Genomic DNA, 17,280 nt, shown 5'->3' on the forward strand with positions numbered 1-17,280 from the left:
CTCTTGTTCTCAACATTATGCAGGCTATGTTAGGCTGTTTTGACTGTCTGGCTCTGCTGTCTATCACAGTAATCCTCTGCATGGATGTGCTGGGGAAAAGACCATGTTCTGTGTTCAAAACCCCAAACATTAGCCTTCAGCTATGTGTACAAAGGGCCACAGATGTAATTTGTAATTGGAATATTTATTATCAACATTTGTAATTATAATATCTATTATTCTTCACACTAGGGAGAGGTAATTTTTTCTATCCTGCAGATAAGAGGATCTGCCAAATCTGTTGTCTAAGGGGCTGAATGCATGAGCCGTAAAGCCCATGTTTCTCCTGGCTTGGCATTGTCCTCTAGGGGCAGCACAAGGCAATAGCCCCAGGTTGGGATGGGCCAGACTGGACACCAATCTGGTGGTTTCAGCCAACCTTGGCCCAAAAGGCCCTTGGCACAGTCTCAAAAGACTGGCTGTTTACAATGGAGTTTCCTGGAAACTCTGCCTTGACAGTCAGCAGACTACACAGGCACATACCCCCTTACCTACTGTTGCCACCACACTCCCACTGAAGGCCCTGGTCACAGCCAGTGATGTTGGGAGGGGGGCATCTGGCCATGTGGGTGAACCCAGGTGCCCTGCTCCTGCAATTATGGCCCATGGCAGGGGCCTTCAGAGGGAATGTAAGGGACATGCAGCAATGGTGGCTTCATGGTGTGGTGGTGGGCAGGTGTGTGGACATCCTTCTGTTGCTGCACTGGCCCAGGGGTGGAACCATGGACAAGATACCATGGGGTTGGCTTGTGGTATCCTGCCCATGTGTATAGGCTCTGAATCCAGTTGTTAGTCCTAAGTAGAGGTGACCTATTCAGTTAATTTAAAAATTCAACATTGATGTCAATAAACATTGGATTTAAGTCTGTGTAGCCAGGCTTAATTCTGATAGGGCACACAACTTTGACGAAAGCGGACAAAGATTTTGAAGAAAAGCAATATATATATTTATTGAAGTGATTAACAAACAGAATGAGTGTGTGCGTGCGTGTGTGCATGCATATATATAAAATTGACATTAGACTGGATTCACATAAAGATGTAGCTGTAAGGTTGTATGTTAGCACCTAAAATTGTCCATAAATATTTGCAGTAGTCCTAATGTTATTCAAACTGCTTTCTGTCTAGATCCAAAAATGCAAGGGCATTATCAAACATTAGCTTATCCTGCAACAGAAAGAAGGAATGAAAAGATTATTTATCTAATGTTTTGTTTACACATAATGGATGGAAAAATGTATCAATATTTATCATGATTTTCCCCATACATCTGCCTTTAAGTCATTGCCTAACAATTAATTTAAATTAATTATCAAATACTATGAAATGAGGTACCTAGGTAGCAAGTTTTAGTTGCTGCTGTTTCTTTCCCTGAATTAACATAACACTGAAGATACAGGGGAGAAGGATGGCTAGACTTTTAATTTCACACTTAGGTTTGAAGACCAGTAAGTGGAATTCTCTCCTCAGTCTCTTTCCTGCCTGGTTTAAAATAAGGGAAACTCACTTCCACTTATTTCAGTAACCTGCAGTGTTGATATCCTCCCTATCATAACATCTTTACTGAGGATTGAAACAACATGCAGGCACCTGACTAGCATCTCCAATTGTTTTTCCCCCCTCCTGTTTGATTTGTAACATCTTGTCTGATGAAGAAGCCCATGGAGCTTCAAAAGCTTGCAATAAGTATTTTGAGCATTTTGGTTGGCCAATAAATGTATGACTGATGGATTTTTGATTGTATTTGTTAAATGGCCAACATGGCTACCCCAGCATATTTTCTGCAATGTTTCATGTTATCCTGGAATTGGGTAGCAACAATAAATAGTACATTTTTTAAAAACTGAACAATATACACAATCAACATTCTCGAGATAACTTCTTTTGTCAGCTCCAATACTTTCTTCACAGGCAAATCTAGTGCAGATAAAAGATAGGGCCTTCTTGGTGGCTGGTCCTAGAGTGTGGAATTCCCTTCCTAGGAACCCTAGAATGACTCCTCTTTTTTGTTGTCCTTTTATTAGCCATAGTGCATTTTTCTAACATTTTGGTGTGTGTGGTATTCCTTATGACCTCAAATGGACCCTGCTAGGCTGGCTGCCATGATCCCTGAAGTCGAACTTGCCTGACAGGTAGTTTGGGAGTTGCTAATGGGACTATCATCACCTCCAATAGTCAGAAGAATGTGCAATGATTGTCTAAGATCTCTCACTTGATGAGTCGGCTATCAATTTTACTCCTTCCCCATTTTGCTTGATTGTTGCCAGACCAGATTGCCTCACCCAAACAATCCCAGACAATCAAATACCTTTGTCCAGAGCTCATCCAGACAATTAAACATCTTTGCCAGAGGCTAGTTTTCACCCTTAAAAACCATTGGAAAACTCCTCTCTTGGGGCTAGTTTGGAGGCAAGGGGACATTCTGTCACTATGCTCTCTGAATTAGTTCTGGCCTGATCCTTCACTCAATGACCGAGTCCCTTGCCACCTCAGCCAATTGGATCTTTGTTAGTTCTGCCGCCATCCATTCAAACCTCTTCTCTTATTTCATGAGCCTTGTATGAATGTGTGCGTGTTAGTGATTTGCTGTGTGATTTTTCCCTTTTTAATAAAAATAAGACTTTAATCGGAGAAGCCTGTCTCTGCTTCATTTCTTAATTCCACGGTCCCTTGGTATACAAAACAGGAAACGATCTGGCTGGGTCCTTGTAGTCTAGTTTTGGCTACGCTTCTCTCGGCAACAAAGGAGCCAGAATACTCTGGACTGCTCCTGGAATATACTAGCCCTGAGGGTACCCCAAATTCCCTTCATTACCTGGGCACTCCAGAGGGGAATTTAGATTCTGATTTATTTGCTACTTCTTCATGTAGGGATTTGCTATGAGACACATCTGACAACATGTTATTGGTCTGGGCATGCTAGCTTCAAATCTGACCTTACCCATAGTTTTAATGAGAAGTGGTTTAGTAATTGCTTAATTATTTTGTTAGGAGAAATGTGTCAAGACAGGACTAATTACAATCATGAATCAGAATCCAGTGGGATAATTATCACACTCTTGATACCAGCAGCTTTTAAAGGAAATTTTAAAACAGGAGTTTCAGTTCCAAAACAGAAACTTTTTTTTAAAGGGTAGTCACTTTACCTTTACTTCCTCATCAAATTCTTCCATGGATTCAATCAGTTTTCCAGGTTCATGTTCCCCAAGTGGAAATGGATAATCTGTTCCCAACATCACTTTGTCCTGAAAACAGAAGCAACCAAGTGGATAGTTTGTTAGCATTCCAAGGATGTACATTTTTAATGTATGGCATCTTTATGGAAAGTGTGAAGTCAAAGGAGCAAACATGTTATTTTTAATTGTAAATTACATCATATACTTAGTGACAAGATAGATAATTAAAAAATATTAAATAAACAAATAAGCCCACCTTCCTGTATAGCATGAAATTCACATGTGAATACAGATGACAGCTAGCTTGCTTATGATTATTGTATTTCCAAACAGGATATTTGACTCCACTGCCAAAATAATACTGGGGCAATATCCAGCTCAAAAGTAACTGAAATTAGGTTATGTTGCTGTAAAAAAAATTATCCTGGTCAACCTGTCAGACATTTTCGTCCAGCTGGTATTTCATCTAGTCAGTGTCACAGACCTTGCTGGGACACATTTTTTCTTCTCTCATAAGAAAATCTCAATGGATTTTTAAAGTATAAACTGGTTCAGTAGTTATGAGATCGTAAACTGGATTTATGAGCTCATAACTGCTGGAGATTCACGTTACAGTTGTTAATGGTCAACCATGACCCCAGAAACCCACCTTTTCAGCCTGGCCATGTCCCAACTAAAGGACTCTTTACAGTTACTTGTTCTCAATGTGTTCCACAACTGGGAGAATGCTGCAGATGTCATTACCCAGTTCCCCAATCTGCAGTGCTTTAGGAGATTATGACACAAGCCTCTGTTCTCACATTAATGAAAGGAAATGCATGCATACTGGTTTGGGAGCAATCTTTATCACTTGTTTTCAACTGTAGTACTGCAGGTGTAGTGGCTGTTGCCGGTACAGGATTGTTTCCCAGACTGCTCCTTAACCCTGCCTCTCTGCCTTTTTGCTCTACCCAGCATGCCTTTTGGTTTTTTATTTTTATTTTTGTTTCTCCTTTTTATACAATTTAGGTGTTATGGCAATGCAATGGGCCAGAAGGAATTTAAAATGAAAATCAATCTGATTGGGGATAGCAGGGAAAACATGGAGGAGGGAGAAAGGAGAAGATGGCGATCATGTGACTAATGCTGGGATTGCTGCTGGAAGCTTATTGTTCACAGAGCTAATGCCACAGCAACAATATTGGCAGCTATTGATGGGGAAAGCCTGTTAATGAAAAAAAATGTGTGTCAGTCACTGGTGGAGGATAGATCAGCTACAGCTCAGTCATGGCATCACCTGATAAAATTCAGGCATAAACATGCCTATCCTGCTTTAATTCTACTTTTTAGCCTTGTGTGATAAACTCCTTAGAAAGCTTTCAGTTGACGTGCCATCAGGCTGAAAAGGTAATTTCTTATGGGATGGTATTGTCAGATATAACTACAATGACAGAGCACTGTCGTAGTAGTTATGTTTGATGATGCAGAATCTCAGCCGTAAATAGAAAGAAAGGAGGAAATAAGAAAAAGGAAAAAGGAAAGGAAAGGTGATACATAGGGTATGAACATCGGTTAGGCACATACCTTCCCATATTGCTAAAAATACACTTTTTTAGAACCAACATTTGTAAGCAAAAACATGTCAGTGTATTGCTAAACAGTAAGATCTTTAGACCATTGAGCATTGGGTGGTAAATATTTATCTCTCTAACCCCAGATAGTAATATCTTGTAGCTACAGCCAAAACATACACAATCTAACTGCTTGCACCATGAGTTAAATTCTAAATTTCAGGGATATAATTTAAAAGTGCTTTCAAATGTGTCTTAAAATATCAAAGATTCCTCCAATACAAGATTAATGTATTCCAAAAATTTAACTCAAAAACAGATCACAGTGATATGACCACATTCTGAAAAGATATATTATCTGAATTACATCGTTAATATTTAGCTGAAGTAGATTATTTCCATGTAGCATTGTTTTATACTGTACACCCAAAACATAAATTATTTTCAAGCTAAACAATTTTAGAGCGAAATATATTTTAGCTATGGAAGCCAGCCAGGGCAATTTCCATTGCTTGATTTTCATTTCCATTGTTTGATTCACACAGGACAATCTAACTTCTTATACCACCCAGTTCTAACTCCATGGACATTGGAAGTGGCCTGAAGTCTACTTCTGATTTTGCGAACTCCTATTTTATTTTTTCAGATTAATCAATGCAGCAGCCAGGGAGGCCTATGCTGTTCATGGACACTTATAAGACAGACAAATAATTTTCCTTTTTTGCGCAGAAAAGAGGCATTCGAGGGACTTTGCAGGTTTGATGGCCACCATAACAGTGGAGGCAGGGGGACATGTGGTGCCAGGTTTTTCTGAACTTGAAATCTTGCTGGTTTTGACACACTAGCAAAACTACACCAAAGCATAATACTTAAGTGATAAATTAGACACATCTGTTTCTTACTAAATGAGAACAAATTTATACATTTGGGTTCTTTTTAAATGTCAAACTGCTACTTGTACATTTTATATTTATTTAATTGTGGAGCATGTCTGTGATGCCCCTGTCTTGTTACTCAGCCTCCACTGCCTCACAATGTAGGACACTTTTCCCTTTTGCCTTCTGACAAATATTTATGTTCATTCACAGTGTCTCCTGCAGGTGTCACCATGGGGTTTCTAAAATAAATGCTCTACATTCTTGTATCAAAGGACCAATTCAGCTTTTTGTGAGATACTGTAACCTATGAATGGAAAATGTATATTATAAAAAATGCTTTCACTTCCCATCCCTTTGTGCCTATTGTATTACACAGCCACAAGATTCCTCTACCCTTTTTTTACATTGACTGGGGCAAATATCAAGAGGAAACATATCTGACATATAAAAGATGGTTTCCCAATGAAAAAAATATTTTAATGTGATAAATCTTGCAGTCTCTTACTTCACACTAATACTAATTAGATCAAATGTAATGGGAGAGAGATGGCTTGACATTCTTGCATTCCTTTCTAACAAGAACACAGGTCCTTATATCAACCCATACAAGCTTGAGTGTTTAATTGTTTTTCTAGTGGCAAAGAATTACCATAATTATTCCACCTGTTCTATAGCCAGCCATTTAAACAATAGAGAGATACAGCAATAGTCTAATTTAACAATTCATAGAATTTATGCATCTTTAGAGGACAGAAACCATTTTTTTTCTCACTGCAGGTTGTATCATAGTATAATTCTAGCACAAATACGTTTTTTCAGGCTTCAGTGGAAGCAGATCAGCACTTTTTTTTTAAACAACCTTCAGTCTTACATGCTAACTCACTCAGTCCTTTATGAAGATAGATAGCTCCAGGTACAGAGCATGTTGACCACCACATTTGTTGGATTGTAGCTTTTAGCAGTCTTAATCTGCTCAACCACTAGTGAAAGATGATAGGAGTTGTACTTCCACAATATAAAGAGACCTCCACCAGGGGCATCACCAGGGGTCATGGGGGTTTGGGCCACAATATGGTACTCTCACTCACCTTTCCCACTATATCTGACAGTAGCTTCAGAGCATGTGCATCGTGGACAAGTGAGTCGGTGTAGAACGAACCAAGGTATTTCTTTGGATCAATATTATTATGTACTGCACACAAGTCAGGTCGCACATTGAATCCATGGGAAATACGCCCAAGTGTGTAAGGAAAAGAACCACCTGAAAATAAAAATACATTATACATTATCCCTGTCTCATTGAATGCATCTAGTAATCTGGGGACACACTGAAATATTGATTTTTTTTACTGGCTTTATTTATTTATACATTGATAGCTTATCTTTCCTTTAAAGAGCTCAAGGCAAAATACATAGGTCTTTCCTGCTCCCCATTTGTAGTATCACAAAAACCCTATGAGGTAGAAAAATCTAAGAGGGAGTGAAAGATCCAAAGTCATCCACCAGGTTGCTATGACATCACAATTGTGTTAGTGTAGGTAACACAAATATACTGGATTGGGGATAGTCATTTGTTCACAAGTGCCATTGTGCTGCTAAAGCCCCGGGTTCTGTTTTCTGCATGCCAGCCTCCATAATTCTGCCTTCCTTCCCTATGACCTTCCCAGAGTGCCCTTCAGTCTGTATATTTAAATTTTTCAATTGCACAGTCACAGCAGTTGATTAAATAAACATATAAAATAAAATAAACTGGAAAAAAGAATAGGAAAACAGTGTGCATGGGAATAGTATGAGGAAGGGGGAGAGGAATATAATCGTGCCCACTTGCACCACTTGAGTACCTCCATATTGGTACTGCAGCAGGAGGAACTTATCAAACGTTAATCCATAATGGAAAAGCAATGCCTTTGGGAGGCATTGATGGGTGTTGCCTATCAATGAAAAGGAGCGCTCTGGGAACAGATGGAAGATGAAGCAACTACAGGACAGACACAATGTTGTGTGATAAGGTACAATCACAGATGCTACCATCCTGCTGTAATTTTGCTTTGGCAGCAGCCTCATGTGATAAACTCCTTAGAATTGTTTCTTCTGCAACTGTTTCCTGTTGCCAGGATAATATTTTCCCTTTGGTCTTTTCTCTTGATCATGTATTTTGGGCCAGTGTTTTCACTTATCTAGCTAACTACATGATATTGTCTTTTAGTTCTCTTGGTGCATCCTGCATTCTTGTCCTTTTCTTGTGGCACATTTTGATCTATTCTAGAATGTATACCTTACCCAGTGCAATCATATTCATTTTTACTAAGAACTATGTCCAGGTAAGTGTGGTGGGTCTTATTCTCATTAAAGAGTTCCAAGAGTACAGTTCAATCAGAGATTAAAAGTGGAACTTGTTTCTGAATAAACATCTACAATATTGTTCTGTTGATTTATAAGAGTTGGCCATGTGGAGTATTCTGCTTAAAAACACTTGTGCTCATCTAGACTAAAATTGCATCAGATCCATCATTCACATTTTCCAGTTTATTTTATTTTATATGTTTATTTTGTTTACATGGTAGAAACCCAAATGTCTCTAGAAACTTCAAACAGGCTAAAAAAAAAAAAAATCCTCTCTTCTGCTTTTGACCCTAGCAATTGTTTTTCAGTGACATGGCACTGTACTTCTCTCTCTCTTTCTCTGTTGTATTGTAATCATTCTGAGCCATAAAACTATTTGATACGTACCTCCATGGGCAAAGCAAACTCTCAGTCTGGGGAACATTTCAAAAACCCCTCCCATAATCATTGAACAAATAGCAATGGTTGTTTCTGAGGGCATGCCTATTAATAAGAAAGAGTTAGAAAATATTAATAATGTCTACTGCACCTTTATGCATGATAATTTCAAAAGTCTTTCAGTTATTATTATTATTTTTTACAATGAATCAGATTCCATAGTATTTATCTTTCCTTACAATTACTGTGGAATCCGATTGTCTAAATAAGTAACTTAAGCTCAGGTTAAATTGTGTGGATATCAATTGACTCTTCTGTGCAGAACCGGGAAATGTTACTTTTGAGGACTCCAATTCCCAGAATCCACCAGCTAGAACAGACAATAGCATAGCCTCTAACGTCTAGTAAAAAGTAACCTAGTATCTTGTATATCACTATTAATGACATAATATTATCAAAGTAAGGATTTCCCTGTCGCCACTCCATTTTATTGGCTGTTACATGCTGAAAAACTGAGCATAATGATGCTACACCACAGAGACATTTCTGGGCTTTGTTGGTTAGAGACACAGATGGAGGTAGCAATGTATCTTGAGGTTTCTCCTTTCAACTTATCTTAAGATACCAAAAACACTGAAATGTGACAAGCCATAATATGAAAAAGCCATTTGTCATACTGGTCAAGCTATTTATGAGAAAGTGTGGCACTGGTGTGGAAACTCCATGACACTTACACATTTGATATATTATTGCCACCATGGTGAGCTGCCACCCTACAGAAATATTTCCAATGTTTTATTTATTGCAGCTGAAAAAAAATATGTTATTGAACAGGGTGAGTCTAGGCAATCAATATGTGTGGGAAACAGATCTTTTTAAGCATAAATTCTTCTCTCTTTCTTTTGATCAGTGGCAGGCAACTATGACTCTCTAAAGGTTGTTGAGTGGCAATTCTCATCAGTCTTAGCCAGCATACCGAATGTTGAAGGGTTCTGAGTGTTAGAGTCCACAGCATCTGTAAGTTTAAGTTGCCTATTTTACTCTAAAGGAATTTTGTTTTGCTCAATTAGATATTTAGAACAGTGTAGGTCCCTAGACCCCAATTTGTGCTCTGTGGGTGAAAGTAAAACAGAAGCACAGAGTTCTGGTCCAGGTGCACACTGGCACTGTCCTCCTCTTTACCCTCCTTCATCCCAGAAAGCCATGTTTTTCATGGATATTCTGGAGGACAGGTAGAGTGGGCCAACTATTATGTTGGGAAGACTTGCTTAGTCATACCTAGACAGGGAAATTCCCTATCTGTTCCAGCAGGGTAGGTTAAAATTGTCCTCCAAATGCTTATTCCAAATTTGGAAACTTCATTTTACCTTCCATTCACTGGGCTTTCAGTGTATCCCATCCTCTCTCCCTTGGCTTTAATTACTAAGATTAATGGCTGAATAGGTTTGTATCAATACTGTTTTCCATTGTTAGGTGGTTTTGACATGGCACAGGATTCAGTTTGGGAAACTAGTCCTGCATTACTGTGTTGGGAGTCTCCTTAAGAGACCTTGGTGTAGAGGGCTCTGGGAGGGACCCATCTGTGTGAGATACCACTGTTGTCATTATATAGATCCCACCCCTAGCATGCAGCGGGGAGTGGGCTTCTGTTCATCAGCAAATGATTTGTCTAATGCTCAGATCTGTACCCAGTATTGGGCTAAGCCTCTTCAAGCTATGCCAACAAAGTTGTAGCCTTTTACATTCCATTCATATGTTTACTGCATGTGCTTGGCCACATCACTCACTTCTATGGCCACCAAAAACTATTAATTCAGTCATGCAGTGCATGAGTTACAACCATCGCTTGATAAAATCAAATTCTGTTTCAGTTTCCTAATTAATTAGCAATTTTACTAATTGTAATATATCATATACTACATACTTCTGGATGTTTTATGGCTGTAACCATAATTTAAGAGAATGTGAAAGAAACATGTTTCTTCTACATTTCATTTGTGTTTCATTTGCAGAGTCTTGGCTATAAACATTATTTTACCTCCCTTGGGTTTGAGGTTACACCACACCACTACTAACCTATTAGCCAGGGAAACCAGTATTTAGACATCCTTCCATCTGTCTGCATATCCCAGGGATGCACAAAGAGGCAGCAGTTTAATTGTTCAGCAGCCTTAAATTAATGAGAAAAAGGAAGTGATTGATAAATATTAAAGATAGTATATTCCAGGCAATAAAACTGTCACTTTCAAAATGGGAAGGCCCAGAGTTTTAATGAATTAATAATAAATAATACAAGAATAATAATTATACTGTTAGGGAATTATTATTTACACATACACCTACTTTCACTCTTACATTACCAGGCTAGAACAATGGAGCCTCTTCTAACACCTCCCCTCCTCGTTCCTTCTGTTGTTTGAATTCTACAAAATGGTTAGATTGTCTTGCTTGAAATGACAATCACAGTAATCTCATATACTGTGATTTCTTTCACATTCGGTTTTTAGATGGTAACCTGGAACGCTTTGGAATGAACTTTGCTTGGCAGGCATGATGGAGACTTTTCTTTTGTATTTGAAACCAAGTGACATAATGATGAACCATGTAGTATTCTTAACCTTGGAACCAGAGATTAATTCTATATGAAAAGAACTGCACCGAAAGCCATGGCAGTATAGGGTATCAGATTAGAAACATGTAGACATAGTGCTAAATTAATGATGATGAAGGATTGATTATTGATGATGCTGACAAGTGGCAGTACCAGCAACAATGGTAATATAATAAATTTGAAGACCATGTTTGATGATTTGTGCAGGATTCCATGGTTTTCCTTCTGATGCAGGTGGTACATCAAGAGTTAAAAGTCCACCAGCATCTACACTGGAGCATATTGTGTTCAAGGTCCAGTCACAGAGCTGGCTATGATTATTTGAGCACTACCCAACTTCAGCACCAACATAAATACTATTTCCATTTCTGTTTAAGATTCCATTCCTGTGCTTTTGATTTTGTCTCAGAATACAGTTCTACTATTACCACAGAGACTTCCACGTCACTTTCTTAGAAACAAGAGGATGTCTACTCACAGCATAGATTGGAAATAGCTCTGGGGCATTCAGGTCCCAGTCATTCACGTGAGATCCTATCTGGACACCAGGAAATCCAAGTTCATTCACACAGCGATACATTTCCTTCACAGCCAGGTCTGGAGCTTGCATGGGGAGTGTGCCAAGGCCAATGAACCTCTTTGGGTACTTCATTACTGTAGCAGCTAAATCATTGTTTAATAATTGGCAAAGGTCTAGGGTATCGTGTGGTTTGGCCTGGTAAGAATTATTAACAGAAGAATAATTTAAAATGTAAAATGTGGCTTTTAAATTGGGAGCAGAACATAAAGGTTGGATGTATAAATTAGTAGTAGGACTTTAGAAGACAATTCTGTGAAGAACATGAGGATGAAGCATGTAAAACAAATGCATAAACAAGAGTAAAAGATCTGTTGGAAGAACTATGCCCGTTTGAATCCTTGCAATGTGGAACAGTACAGCTTTTATAGGTTGAACCACTAGCTGTGATCTGAGATATGAAGCATCAAATTCTAAAACTGTCTACCTACCATAAATTAAGCATAGGACTGCTTCCTTTCCTTTTGTGCTTTGCTGCTCCTGGAAGCACCTTCTTCCAAGTATACATTTTTAAACCTCTACTGGAATTTGACCTGACAATCAATCAATTATGGCTTTACAAGAAATATGGGCAATACCAAAATGAATAGCTGCACAGATATGAGAGCCCAAATCCACTTGTTAATCCTAACTAGAATGGACTCGCTGAATCAATAAAAGTTACATGAGCACTGACTTCCAAACTCCCATTGATTAAATGGGACTACTCTATTTGGATTGATGCCAATGAAATCTTCTGTGATACCTTTAAGAATCATGCACCTAAATCCTATGTGTCCTTACTCCTACATTGACCTTTTCAGCATTAGTCATCCTATGATATATCTGAATGCATAACAATGAAAATCCATTATCTTACAAAGTTTTTCCTAGAGCATGTTAAAGTTAGCTAGCTGAAAAATTTTCAGAACAAATTATGAAATGTGAAATATTGCAGGGAATATAAGATTATAGGACTGTATAAATTGGTTAGTTAAATCATTTTTTCCACATATAACATTTTGTAAACATATTGCTTGTACACAGTGATCTAATATCATTACAGAGATCAGCCATACAATGCAAGAAAATTACCAAATTAAAAGCCTAGGCTATCTAGACTATCTAGCATTTGATAAATCTGTTGAGAAACATGAAAGATGAATTTAAAACATTAGCTGGAATAACTGAGGTTCTAAAAATGCATTCTTCTTGGAATTTCCCCCCTCTAATTGATTACAGTTGGCCCTCAGTATCCATGAACTTGCCATCCATGGATCCAAGCATCCACAGATGGCAAGCCTGCATTGTCCCTAAGGGTGGCACATGCATGTGGCTGCACTGACATTAGGGACAGTCCCCATTGTCCTGTGGCAGTATGTGCAGGCAGCCACACCATCATTAAGTCTCATTGTCCCTAATGCGGTGGCCATAACTAATGCCACACCGCAACTGGGGATAATGGGGGCTGTCCCTAATGGTGGCGCAGCCATGTGCGCAGACCACCATTGAAGTTCTGTTGTTCCTAACAGCAGTATGGCCAAGTGCGTAAGCCATCATTGGGGACACCAGAACTTCAGCATCCACAGATTTTGGTATCTGTGTGGTGGCGTTCATGAACAGATCCTCTGCAAATACCGAGGGCCAACTGTATTCAGAATTTTCCATAGAGAAATACATGTCTCTTTTAGGTATTAAGCTGGAGTCCTATGCTTGGTTACTTAAATACAATAAATGAATACATTAAATACAATAAATGAATACATTTGCTCCTCATTTCTCACGGACTTGAGGTCCACGGTCTTGAATATTCCTGGAGGGCAACTTTCGTTATTTTCAGTGGGGAGCAACCCCATGGCAAGTACCCTGTGCTCATTCGTGGGCATTTCCCCCATTCAGTATCGGTGAGTCTCCATTTTCACGGGGTGGTGGTAGTCCAGAATGGACCCCTGGCAAAAACAGAGGGCTGACTATACAAGTTAAACATATTTAAATGCCAAACTGCAACCTAGTTTGAATCCAAAATATTTCCTTGAATGCCCTGCACTTATTTAATAATTTCCAGGGCTAATTCAATGTTAATCCCAATGAGAATGAGAATTTATTTTATTATTATTAACCTTTATTTATAAAGCGCTGTAAATTTACACAGCGCTGTACATACAATCTTTTTAATTAGACAGTTCCCTGCCCTCAGGCTTACAATCTAAAAAGAACTGACACAAAAGGAGAAGGGAGTGGTGGATGGGAAGGGGATGAGGGCCAGCAGTTCTTCTCCACCTCCACCTGGATCAGGGGAGAGGGACTGGAGGGAGGGCTCCTGTTGGAGCTAGCCTGCCTCTCTAGTAGGATAATACATATAAGTCTATTTGATTGCAATGAGTCTACTCTAGTTGGAAATAACATTGGATTTAGCTTCAAGATTACTGCCTCCTTTTTAGCATATGCTGCTCTTAATTTTTGCAATATACTATTCTAAATTTACTTACCCAATAGCTAAACATGACAGGCACTGTAGAAAGGACTTGGACAGTGACTCCTGTTGAACAGAATATGTACAAGCGGTTAAGAATATGCAGCTAATCCAAGGATTATTCTATATATTAAGTGCAATTTATTATTTTTGCAGAGGATGACAGACTGACAATACTTCATTTCAAATAATATAATATAATATATAATATAATATAATATAAAATGTGTATGAGTTAAATTACTTATTAAATAACTTAATAAACAATTACTTATTGTGTAACAATCAATAGTTTGTAGTTAAATTTGAATTCTACTTTTTAAAGGGAATTTTAATAAGCATTTTGACAGGGATTCTTCTTTATATCACTTTGATCAACCTGGAGATTTTCCTTCCTTCATACATACATACATACATACATGAAACTAACAGAAGAACAATGTCCAATGCAACAAGTCTTATAACAGTTACATCCTCCCAATAATGCCTTCCAAATATGGAAACAAATTGCTTTCAAAAAGTAATCTTCCAGGCCCTGAATCCAAATAGATCATTCTTGCAACTGGCTCAAAAACTCGTGCAATGCAGCTTCTCAGAGAGAGCCTTGGTTCATGATACTGTGTAGCGGAATCAATGCACACTGAGTTTGAACAAATTTTCACACATTTACAGCAAAAGGGATCACTTCAGAAGCCATCTTTGGAACAAAAAAATCTGCTGAAACATAACACTGCCAATATTGCCAACAGATAGTGTTTCCATCTTTTGAAACTGATGATATTTCCCATTCAGGATAATAAGCATTGTACTGTATTCATGGAATAATAAAATCATAGAGTTGGAAGAGACCATAGGGGCCGTCGAGTGCACCCCCCGCCAAGACAAGACAGAGGTACTCCTGGTCAGTCAGAAGCATATCAGGGAATAGGGATTCAGCCTGTGTTAGATGGGGTTACACTCCTTCTGAAGACACAGGTTCACAGTTTGGGAGCACTCCTGGACTCAGCTTTCAGCCTTGAGGCCCAGGTTTCTACAATGATCAAGCGTGCCTTTGTACATTTAAAACGTGTGCCACCTGCACCCATTCCTTGAGATGCCAGATCTGGCCTCTGTCTTAATTTTACAATACTTTAATTTCATTTTAACTGTTATTTCTGTAAGTTTTTAATTCTACGTTTTTAGACAGTAAGCCACTTTGGGTCCCAATTTTGGGAGAAAGTTGGGATACAAATTAATATAATAAACAACATAATCTAACACCAGTGAATTGCTCTTGAAGAATGCCCAAACTATTCTCCCAATAGTTCCAGGTCTGAATCTGAGAGTTGCTCAAGTGGGGTAAAATACTTGGAGGCCCTATTTTCCTCTTCTCCTCATCTGCTTTCCAAAACTTTTCTGACCAGAAGGGGAAGAGAAAAGCAAGGAGGGTGCTTGGAGTCCCTGCCTGAGGAAGGAGGCGAAAGAGAGCTATTTCTGTACAAAATGTTGAAATATGAATATACATGAATGTGTGGATTGAAATCTGCACACTAAACAAACAAAAGATTTTTATTCATATACTATGTTGATCAGGGTGGGTGGGATGCTCACACACAAATGTAAAGCAGGTGAGAAGGGTAAAAAGTTTGGGAACCAATGCTGTACGTTATGGGGGTGGAATGGTGAAATCAGTGGTTTTGCCATGTTGTGACAACAGTAGGACTGCAATTGAGTTTAATGGTGAATAGTTAATTAGAAAAAAACTTTTTGTAGAAATTCTGCATTTAAAAAATATTGATAATTTGTAAGCTTCTATAAAACTGAGCAACCTAAAATATAAATAAGCAATAAATAATAACATACGTATTTTAACATTTAAATTAATCCTGTGCCTATAATCTGAGATTTCAATAGAACTGTAAAAGGTGGCAGTGGATATTAAGAAATAGGCACTGACGCTTCAGTTTCTACATATGGACAGCAGAGAAGTATGATAACAAATAGGTAAGTGTGACTATTTGGTGTCAGTTTCAATGGAATTTAATATCCTGAGATTAAAGGTGTGTCCTGCAGTCTGTTCAGTGTGCACATATGTTCACCGTGTTCTCAGTCTACATTTTGTGCCTGTTTAAATCAACTGTTGTCAATGAAGTGCCATTCTTTCTTAGGGTGTCACAGATCATTGTGGGTCCTCCCCTTTTTTCATATTAACTGGCCTTCCTTAATATATTCTGAAAAATAATGTGGACTATTCTGGTAAAGAGTCATTTATAGCACAGGTGAGGAATCCTTGGCCTTCCAGATGTTTGGGATTTCAGTTTCCAGGTGAGGGTGGCCACTGTTAAGGGACTGCATGTAGCTCAGAATGTTTAGATTCTAGATGTTTTGAACTGCATCTCAGTCCCTCACCCAAGATTCTCTCCAGATGCCTCTTTTTTCCCCCCTGTACCTGCAAAGTTCACCTTTTAAACAGGGCACTGTTTAATATGTACCATATACACTAGTCTGTAAGTCTAAAAATTTATGGCCAAAAATTGACCCCAAAATCCTAGGTCGACTTATTTACGGGTCAGTATGGTGATGTAATAGCAGCTCTTTCAGATTTCCCCATGCAGTTTCTTTCTCTCCTGAGCCAAGCTGATAGAGTCCTTGGTGATTGATTGATTGATTGATTGCTGTTTACTTAACAGTCCCTCACCTGCATGCTTTGCTGTCTCAGAGTGAGGGCTGAAACACTGAAGCCTTGTATTGATTGCAGCTTCCCTCTTGCTGCTCGCATACACACACTGAAGGAGCCTCTAGGTTTTACACTCTACCTATCCACGGGTCATGTCAAAATCCAAAAGAAGGGCAACTAAAATGGTGAAGAGTCAAGAAACCATGTCCTATAAGGTATGACTTAGGGAAGTGGGGATGTTTAGCTTGGAGAAAGGAAGGTTAAGTGGTGATATCATAGCCCTGTTTAAATATCGTAGAGGGGATATCGTATTGAGGAGAGAGCAAGCTTGTTTTCTGCTGCTCCAGAGACTAGGACCTGGAACAATGGATGTAAGCTCCAGGAAAAGAGATTCCAGCTCAACATTAGGAGGAACTTCCTGACAGTAAGGGCTGTTCGACAGTGGAACACACTCCCTTGGAGTGTAGTGGAGTCTCCCTCCTTGGAGGTGTTTAAACAGAGGCTGGAAGGCCATCTGTCGGAGATGCTTTGATTGTGATTTCCTGTATGGCAGCGGGTTGGATTGGATGGCCATTGTGGTTTCTTCCAACTCTATGATTCCATAATTGTGGCCCCAAAAC

The 17,280-nt window shown here is 38.8% G+C and overlaps 1 protein-coding gene across 5 annotated transcripts in view; it reads right to left on the reverse strand.

Moving 5' to 3' along the window:
* Window positions 1-17,280, reverse strand: part of LOC121930655 (2-amino-3-carboxymuconate-6-semialdehyde decarboxylase-like) — a 62,727-nt gene that overhangs the window by 26,527 nt on the left and 18,920 nt on the right. For 3 of the 5 annotated variants that reach the window (XM_042467413.1, XM_042467325.1, XM_042467502.1), the window contains exons 4-9: window positions 14,021-14,070; window positions 11,454-11,690; window positions 10,441-10,534; window positions 8,374-8,469; window positions 6,732-6,904; window positions 3,186-3,284 (exon numbers count right to left, since the gene is read on the reverse strand). In XM_042467413.1, the coding sequence (XP_042323347.1) occupies window positions 3,186-3,284; window positions 6,732-6,904; window positions 8,374-8,469; window positions 10,441-10,534; window positions 11,454-11,690; window positions 14,021-14,070 (749 nt within the window). Of the gene's footprint in view, window positions 1-962; window positions 1,207-3,185; window positions 3,285-6,731; window positions 6,905-8,373; window positions 8,470-10,440; window positions 10,535-11,453; window positions 11,691-14,020; window positions 14,071-17,280 lie in introns of those variants that run through there. The other 2 variants (XM_042467770.1, XM_042467893.1) reach the window with 2 other exon arrangements.

Source organism: Sceloporus undulatus, chromosome 1 (assembly GCF_019175285.1).
Source record: "Sceloporus undulatus isolate JIND9_A2432 ecotype Alabama chromosome 1, SceUnd_v1.1, whole genome shotgun sequence".
Classification (NCBI taxonomy): domain Eukaryota; kingdom Metazoa; phylum Chordata; class Lepidosauria; order Squamata; family Phrynosomatidae; genus Sceloporus; species Sceloporus undulatus.